General features: G+C 35.2%; 1 protein-coding gene across 3 annotated transcripts in view; it reads right to left on the reverse strand.

The window, feature by feature from the left end:
* Positions 1 to 7,019: 7,019 nt before the first annotated feature.
* Positions 7,020 to 10,000, reverse strand: part of LOC106879144 (protocadherin alpha-8) — a 123,111-nt gene continuing 120,130 nt past the window's right edge. Inside the window, exon 4 of one of the 3 annotated variants that reach the window (XM_052973078.1) lies at positions 7,020 to 10,000. This exon is cut by the window's right edge and continues 47 nt beyond it. In XM_052973078.1, coding sequence (XP_052829038.1) covers positions 9,779 to 10,000 — 222 coding nt within the window. In that variant the 3' untranslated portion in view covers positions 7,020 to 9,778. The other 2 variants (XM_052973079.1, XR_008265536.1) reach the window with 2 other exon arrangements.

Below are 10,000 nucleotides of genomic sequence, written 5' to 3' on the forward strand. Positions count from 1 at the left end.
CCCCCGACTAAAATGTAAAAAGAAAAAGAATAACAGGAGCAAGCATTGCATAGAATACTTCATGGTATTTCATTTTTGGCTTTTTACTTTCTTGAGTTAAAATTCTGTTGGTGTCATTTTCACATTCCATCCATGTAGAGGGGCAATCAATTAAAATACCAGTAAAATTCTGGAGCAATTATTATTATAATTTTTGTTGTACTTTTCATTCTCAGAGTTTTTGGTTTCACTTGTTCTGGCAAATTCTGTAAGAATAGACAACATCCTGTTTTCGAGGATCTCACAGGGTTTTCTTCCATGAAACTTAACATCCATGTATCAGTGTCAAAACCCTTGCTGCCTTCAATAAAGCAGCTTTCTAAGCATCAAAATCCTTGCTCTTCCCAATAAAAATTTTCTGAGCAATTATTATTATTATTATTATTATTATTATTATTAGACAAGACGAAGAGTGTGATGTGATTGCAATAGATATTTTATTGGTTGAGCGATATTTCGACAGCAATCTTGTCTTTGTTGAGTTCAAAATAAATGTGATAAAAATTCAAATCTAAAGAGCAACCAGCATCCACACATTGACGGAATAACATCATCAGTCTTTAAGTTTCAATTTATAACTGCTGAGGTCGACTTTACCTTTCTTCCTTTCGGGACCGATAAATTAAGTACCAGTGAAACACTGGAGTAGATGTAATCAACTAGTCCCCTCCCGCAAAATTTCAAGCCTTGTGCCTTTAGAAGAAAGGATTATTATTAATCAAATTCTGCTGAGGTCGACTTTGCCTGTCATCCTTTTGGGATCAAAAAAAGTACCAGTTGAGTGCTGTGGTTTATATAATCAACTATCCCCTTCTCCAATTTCAGGCCTTGTGCTTATAGTAGAAAGGACTATTATTATTATTATTATTATTATTATTTTATGTTTGACTTTTGCTTTACATTTGTACAAGTTGGCTCCAAGTCTCACCCAGAGACCTCAAGAGACAACAAGTTATAAGTTCATGTTAATGTTATGCCTAGGGTGCCATATATTTCGTTTTGTACATAGTGTTGTTCTAGAGAATGTTTAGGAAACCATATGAGAATTATGTGTTTGTTTTAAAATTTGAGATTACATAGAAAATATTTTGCATAGGATATGGGCAGTTCCTACGAGCACTATCTTTTGAATTTCTGCCATTTTGGGGTTTCCTGGTATCTGAGCTAGGTAGCAATCAGCCCCTTTTGGTATCATTCCTAGGGCACCTATGACAACAGGTATTGTTTTAATCTTCAGGTTCCACATTTTGCTAATTTCTATTTCAAGATCTTTATCCTTCCTCAGTTTTTGGTAGGTTGACTAATTTCTATTTTAAGATCTTTATACTTGCTCAGTTTTTGGTAGGTCTTATTATTATTATTATTCGCTACAAACTCTTCTCTCCGCATTTGTCACCATCTGCTGATAATGTAAGGAATTACAAATTATAACAATAGAATCCAAGATGACTAGTGGTGCTCTATGCTATCAGAATAAAGTAGCTTCGTTAATTTAGACAGTGAAATAAATTTTATTGAATGGGGAGCAAAAGTGATGCCTGATGTTTCCGATAGTTTGTCCTTCATCAGGAAAAGATAATGTGCTTACCAACTGACATTTTATCTCTCTCTTTCTTTCTCTCGCTGATTCTGTCTCCCTCACTTTTCACCCCCTCTCTCCCTCTTTCTCTGTTTATCTGTCTGTCTGTCACTCTCTCTCCTTCTTTCTGACAAAGGGTTCTTCTTGAAATGCTTCACTTCTATTTTCTTAATGGCTTAAGAAAATGTTGTGAACTCAGTCACTCATTCATCAAGGAAACTGGGTAACTGACTCTGTGAGACCCAGATGGCAATGAGCAGGGGTTGATGATGATGAAGAGATGATGATGAGATGATGATGATGGTGGTGGTGGTGTGATGATGATGTTGATGATGACGACGATGACGATGATGATGATGATGATGATGATGACAACAATGACAATGATATTCCACTGTTTGAGTTATTTGTAATGTTTGCATAAACTTTATTTAGACTTTTTTTTTGTCCTCCATAAAACACCATTCACTACTAACCCTAACCCTAACTCTAAAACCTAACTCTAACCCTAACCCTAGCTCTCAACTCTCAACCTTAATGATTTACACAGGTGAGGAATACTCATAACTTTCACTAGCCATCCTATTCTATCTTCAATAAACATTGGCTGTAAAAGAAACAACTACTACTTTAAGCCATTAAAAATTAGGCAATACCGCCAATCTAGTTAGTAGTAATGAAAATGAAAATAAAAACATCTAAGTAAAGTAATACAGAGAAAGAAGACAGAAATAATCAAAGCAAGCTATAAAGAAGAGAAACACTGCAACAAAAGTAGATTTACAACTAAATCAGTCTCTTTCTAGTCTTGTCTCTTTGCTCTGCAATATTTTTAAAGCAAAAATAACAGATTGCTGGAAATATGAAAACAGACAAATGACAGACATTGTAAAATAATCGTGGTCATCATCATCATCTTCATCATCGTCGTCGTCGCCATCATCACCATCATTGCACCAGCTGCCAGCACCAGTACCATCCCCATCACCCTCACCATCACCATCCCCAACACCGGCATTGCAGCTGCTGTCGCCACCACCACTGCGACCAGTACTGCCACCAACACCACAACAAGCATCACCACAACAAGCATCACCAAAACAAGCACCACCACCACAATCACAACCACAACCTCACCATCACCACCACCACTACCATCACCACCATCACCACCCTCATCAACAGCATTATCATCATCAGCAGCAGCAGCATCACCACCACAACCACCACCACCACCACAGTTGCGGCAGCTACTGATGGTGGTGTTCGTAGCAACAGCAGCAGCATCACTACCACCACCATACCAACACCAACACCACACCAGCACCACCACCATCACCACCATCATCATTGTACCAGAACCAAACAATAATTCTTAGGAATATTCATGTGACCCAATTCTTAAATGAAACCATTTTGTAGGAAATTATCTCCTTTTATTTAAAATTTGCAGTGCAAGTTTTTGTTTACATTTTCATAACCATATACATACATACATAAGCAAACAGACAAATTTGTGTGCCTGCACACACACACACACACACACACACACACACACACACACACACACACACACACACACACACACACACACACACACACACAAGCACACAAACATACCTATGACTGTAATCTATTTATATTTAGATAGTTACACATATATACATAACATATATATATATATGCACGTGTGTGTATACTTATTTATATATGTATATATGTATGTATATATATAAATATATACATATGTACACACACACATATATGTATATATATGTATATGTGTGTGTGAATATATATGTATATGTGTGTGTATGTATGCATGCTTGTATGTATATACACATGAAGAGGAGAGCAATTGAAAGAGCTGTGCTCAGCACATCTAGATGAAGCTGCAAATAACAAGTTGACTTAGTTCTCCATTACTTAAAGTTTCAGAAACACGTACTTCCTCAACTGTATAAAGTCTCCCACCCGCCAAGCACACACCTATATGTATTAGCTTTAATCATTACTGTTAATATTTATTAAAGGACATCTCTTCAGGCTTACATTTACTTGTGTATGTTGATAAAGTAGTCTATCGAGGTTTCTTTTTATCCTTTTCTATCCAATATAGTAAAGTTGATACCTATAAAATAATCACCAGACCAAAATAATATGATCTAAAAAGATATGGTCAACTGTCTGTGTTTGTCGCCCCAATATCACTTGACAACCGATGCTGGTGTGTTTACGTCCTCATAACTTAGCGGTTCGGCAAAAGAGACTGATAGAATAAGTACTAGGCTTACAAAGAATAAGTCCTGGGGTTCATTTGCTCGACTAAAGGCAGTGCTCCAGCATGGCTGCAGTCAAATGACTGAAACAAGTAAAAGAATAAAAGAGATGATGATGATGAAAAGGAGGGGCATGACAATATTATGGAAGAAATCCATGTACATTTCTAAGCATCACCACTTCATAAAGGAATTGACTTGTCTATGGGCAGATTATTTCTGGGTAATTACTCTAAAGACACTAAGTTAACATGGCCAATGTTGAAATGCTAGTTTTTATATTCCTTCTTTTAAACTCCTTTCTGCTGCTCTTGTTACAAATATCATTTTTGTTGCCCTGAATAACACAAGAGAATATTTAATTAATGCTTATATATTTTAACTATTGTATTTTTTTTTTGTGTCTAATTTATAAAATTATTCTATGCAATTAGGAATTGTTTGTATGCTTATAAATTTTTAATTTGTCCTTTAATTGTATTACATTTTCTATCCCTACCTTCATTTTCTTTTTTCATATAACTTGTTAGTCGTAACCCATGTATCTTTGTAAGCCCTTTGTTAAGCACTTATTGTTTTACTGTGCATTTTGAACCCTAATGAATAAATTATTATTATTGTTGTTGTTGTTATCGTCATCATCATCATCATCATTATCATTAAGGCGGCAAGCAGGCAGAACTGTTAGCGTATCAGATGAAATGTTTTCCAGTATTTCACCCATCGCTACTTTCTGAGTTCAAATTCTGCCGAGGTCAACTTTACCCTTAATCCTTTCAGGACCAATAAAATAACTACCAATTGAACACTGGGATCGATGTGATCAACTTATCCTCTCCCCCAAAATTGCTGCCCTTGTGGCAAAATTTGCAACTATTATTATTATTATTAAGGTGGTTAGCTGGCTGAATCATTGCATGCTGGGCAAAATGTCTGAGTTCAAATCCGGCCAAGATCAACTTTGTCTGTCAATCTTTTGGGGTCAATAAATTAAGTACCAGTGAAACACTGAGGGTTGATGAAAATGACTAGCCGCACTCCAGCCCCCCAATTTTCAAGCCTTGTGCCTATAGTAGAAAGGATTATCATTATTATTATTATTATTATTATTAAGCAGCATTTTGTTCGTCTTTATGTTTTGAGTTCAAATTCTACTGAGGTCAACTTTGCTTTCATCCTTTTGGGGGGTCGATGAAATAAGTACCAGTTGGACACTGGAGTTGATATAATCAATTTAGCTACCTCCCCCAAAATTTCAGGTCTTGTGCTTAATGTAGAAAGGATCATTATTATTATGTTTATTATTATTATTATTATTATCATTATTATTATTAGTTATAGTTGTAGTAAGGCAATGAGTTGGCAGAATCATTAGCATCCTGGGCAAAAGGCTTAGTGGTATTTCGTCTGTCTCTATGTTCTGAGTTCAAATTCCACTGAGGTCGACTTTGCCTCACATCCTTTTGGGGTCGATAAATTAAGTACCAGTTGAGTACTGGAGTCGATGTAACCAACTAGTCACCTCCCTACAAATTTGAGGCCATGTGCTTCCTGTAGAAAGGATTATTATTATTATTATTATTATTAAGGCAGTGAGGTAGTAGAATTATTAGCATGCTGGGAAAAATGCTGAGTAGCATTTCATCCATCTTTATGTTCAAATGTTGCTGAGGTCGACTTTGCCTTTTATCTTTTGGTGGGTATCAATAAAATAAATACCAGTTGAGTACTGAGGTCAATGTAATCTATTTACCCAACTCAGAGAGATGGATTGGCATTAAGGATGGGTAGGTTGGCAAAGTTGCTAGAGAATTTGACAAAATGCTTGCAGCATTTCATCAGGGTCATTACATTCAGGGCTCAGATGCTGCCAATATTCTGAGTTCATAAGGTGGCGAGCTGGTAGAAATGTTAGCATGCCAGGCAAAATGCTTAGCAGTATTTTCTGTCTTTACATTCTGATTCCAAATTCTGACAAGGTCAACTTTGCCTTTCATCCTTTCAGGGTCAATAAATTAAGTACTAGGTGTGTACCGGGGTCAATCTAATCGACTAGCCCCCTCCCCAAAAATTTCAGGCCTTGTGCCGAGAGTAGAAAACACTATTCTGAGTTCAAATCGCATCAAAGTTGAATTTTGGTTTTCATCTTGTCATTGAAATAAGTACCAGTTGAGCACTGGGGTTAATGTTCCCTCCCACAAAATTTCAGAACTTATACTATAGTAAAAAGAACTATTACTATTATTATTTTGGGGTCAATAAAGCAAGTACCAGTTGAGCACTTCAGTCAACTTAATTCACTTGGCCCCTTGTCCAAAACTGCTGAAATTGTGCCAAACTTTGAAACCATTATTACTATTATTATGAGTTTTTCTCCATTCAATTTTGTTTCTATTTCTCACCGAGTGTCTTCCTGATACCTGGGAGAAGGAAACTCACTGTAAACATTGATAGGCTATTAAAATAAACACACCAGATTGTCCATTTACAAAATCAAATAAAGTAAAAAAAAAAACAAATTAGATGGGTGGTACAAGTTCTCACATTGACAATTCTCATCTCAGTGCATATGCTGTACACTCTTTTGCATTTCTTGCACTGATGGTAAGCTGGGAACCATTATCAGGTAACTGTCATTTCCATTTTTGATCATTCCTAGTGCTCCTACAATTGCTTGAGATGCCACATTTTTTTTTCTATATCAATGAGCAAAACTTTATATTTTCTGAACTTATCAAATTCTTCTTTAGTCAACATATTATAATCACAAAGAATACTCCTGTCAATCAATAAGCAGATTATATTGCTTTTCATCTTTCACAACAATATCTCATTTACTAGCTTTGATAGTTGTGTCTGCATGTACTAGAAAGCCCCAAAGAATCATTACATTGTATCCTTCATTTACAGCCTTAGGGTGGTGCTTATACTACTTGTCATCATTATCATCATAATCATCATCATCATCATCATCATTATTATTAAGGTGGTGAGCTGGCAGAATCGTTAGCACACCGGAGGCTTTTCATTATTCTATGGATTATAAAATTAAAGTTACCAGTCAAGAAGTTGGATCAGTGGTATCAACTATTAACCACACTTCCCTCCTTCCAGAATTGTTGGCCTTGTACCTAAATTAGAAATGGTTATTATTATCATTATTATAAATTTTTATCTTTATTGTTCATGGATTCAGAGATACATCAATGTGTTTGGTTTTTCAAAAAAGAGAATTAGGTACATCTTGGAAAACATGCATAAAAATATTCAAGGTTAACAAATGCTGTGTGAGAATGATCATATTTACAGACCCTAATATAATATTGTTATTATCTTGAATGTACCCGTGTCCATTCTTAGAGGTAATCTGACAATGTCTTAACTGGCATTGTTGTGTGTTATTATTGTTGTAAAACTAAATATTGTAATGCATTCAATCTGGAGCTTTATTGTTTATGTAAGTTACTGCCTTTCTGATTGCCTCTACTGCTGCTGCTGCCGATAATGATGAGGTTACTGAGTTTTGATGTAGACACTAGGCTAACAGTTCTTTTATTTGTTTGGAGTGTATAGCTGGTCAGTACCACTGAACCCAGTACTTGACTAGTTCTTTATATTATTGACCCTGGAGGGATGAAAAGTAAAATTGACCATAGCAAGATTAATAATAATATTCATAATAAGCATTTCGCTATTTGGAACATGGGTGAGAATAAAGGGATAAGACAGGGATAAATTTACAAAAATGGTGGAGGTTTACTCATATTCTGCTCTATGAATAAATTCCTGCTATTTTTGTAATTTATTTGGGAAATGTTCCTTCATCATTTGCCCTTGTGACAATTAAATATCATCATCATCATTATCATCACAATCATCCTGCTGTTACATGATATGTTGTAACCAGTTTGATTACCTTTCTGCTTGGACTACCATCAGTAGCCTAGGTTAAGAAGCATATTTTTTGTCCCTTCTATAAAAATCCTTTTATGTTGTTTCATAAATGACCTTACTTTATATCAAAGGCTTTCTGAATGATTTTTGCAGAATCAAGTAAACAGTTATTCTACACTGTTTTTCTTTTTTCTTTTTTTTTTTTAACCCTGGGACCCGTAAGGCCTATTACCCAGTTTTCCTGATATATAAGCAACTGAGATCATAACATATCCCCTGAAAGTGATGCCAGTTATTGCAGGATTCAAGACCAGAATTTTTCAAAGTGAGAGGGCAAGTCAATTACATCAACCCCAGTACTTGACTGGTACTTTATTTTATCAACCCTGAAGATATGAGAGGCAAAGTTGGCCTCAGTGGGCTTTGAACTCAGAGTGTAAAGAGCTGGAAAAAAAGCCGCTAAGCATTTTGCCTGATATACTAATGAAGCTGCTAGCATGCTGCTTAGTCTGCACTGTATCCACTACAAAATTAAGGTTTAGTTTTCTAAGGTTTTCTCTCAAATTCTTCATCATAGTTCCTAAGCTTCCATTGATAACTGGTAAGATCATGAATTTATTAACCCCTTTGCTTTAAGTGTCTGAGAATTTTAGGCTTTGAGTTCGTATAATACTCTAATTTGAAAATATCATACTTCAAGGTAATTATTGTTATCATTATTGTTATTATAAAGGTGGTGAGCTGGCAGAATTGTTAGCATGCCGGATGAAATGTTTAACAGTATTTCATCCATTGCTACATTCTGAGTTCAATTTCCACTGAGGTCGACTTTGCCTTTCATCCTTTTTGGGGTCAATAAATTAAGTACCAGTGAAACACTGGGGTTGATGTAATCGACTGCTTGCCTCTCCCCAAATTTCAGGCCTCGTGCCTTTAGTAGACAGGATTATTATTATCATTGTTGTTATTGCTATTAAAATTATTACATGCTATATTAGCTTGCAGCGACCTTGTCTAGAGGTTTGCTGATAGCATGTCTTCTCAAATCTCAAGAATCTTAATTTGAATTCTGGCAGGATATAGGATTGCACTTTTCTGCAGGTCGACAGTGCATGCCTTTTTTTTTGTGTGTGTGTGAACCGTTAGTGGTTAATAAGGAAAATATTATTATTATTATTATTATTATTATTATTATTATTATTATTGTTGTTGTTGTTGTTGTTGCTGTTGCTGTTGTTATTATTATAAATTAAGTGCCAGTGAAACATGGGGCTCAATGTAATCAACTAGTCCCCTCCCTGCAAATTCAAGGCCTTGTGCCTTCAGTAGAAAGGATTATCATCATCATCATCATCATCATCATCATTATCATCATCATCATCATCATCATCATCATTATTATTATTATTATTATTATTTGTAGAAGTGGCAGCAGCAGTAGTAGAGATTATCAGAAAAGTTGGAATGTGCATAAGTGAAAGGGCATCAAGTAAATGCATTATAATATTTAGCTTTGTAGCTTTGTCCCTCTAGTGTTGACTTCAGTTTTCTACCTTCCATGCTTGATGAAATAAATAGCAGTAATATACTGGTGAAAAAAATAATTAACTATAACCTTCTCGTAAAAATAAATTAATAAATAAACAAACAAACTGACCCTTGCATCAATGAATATGGCAAACCATTATTATACCTAATATTTGTAATATGTACAGTCCTATTAGCACCAGTGCAGTCAAGGTAGGTTTTGCAAGTTCACAATCTGTTGTTTCATTCTTTGAATGACAAATGACAAACATATTTTTTAAAAATGTGCTGCACTAATTTATTTATAAGTTAGTTTGTTTTTTCTGGAATCTACTACCTTTCCAGGAATGCATTGGTGTCATTGTTTTTAATTTAATTTAATTTAATTTTATTTATTCATTTTGTTATTATGACACCAGAACATAAATGGACACATGGGGTAAATTACCTGATAAAAATGTCAAGGATGTAGGATCTTTGGTTGCACAACTGGTGATGGTTTAGCGTATGTACTAAAACTGTTTCTGCTTGGTAAATTCCATGGTTTTGATGGACTGGCATTGCTTACCCTAAAAGATTTCAAATCAATGACATCAGTAGAAGGTGCTTTGTTATCACAAGTTGGTAGCTTTGAAAATTTGGTTGAGACATCTTTTTGCCTAGTGAGAACCCATGGTAAGGA

Source organism: Octopus bimaculoides, chromosome 14 (assembly GCF_001194135.2).
Source record: "Octopus bimaculoides isolate UCB-OBI-ISO-001 chromosome 14, ASM119413v2, whole genome shotgun sequence".
Taxonomy (NCBI): Eukaryota; Metazoa; Mollusca; class Cephalopoda; order Octopoda; family Octopodidae; genus Octopus; species Octopus bimaculoides.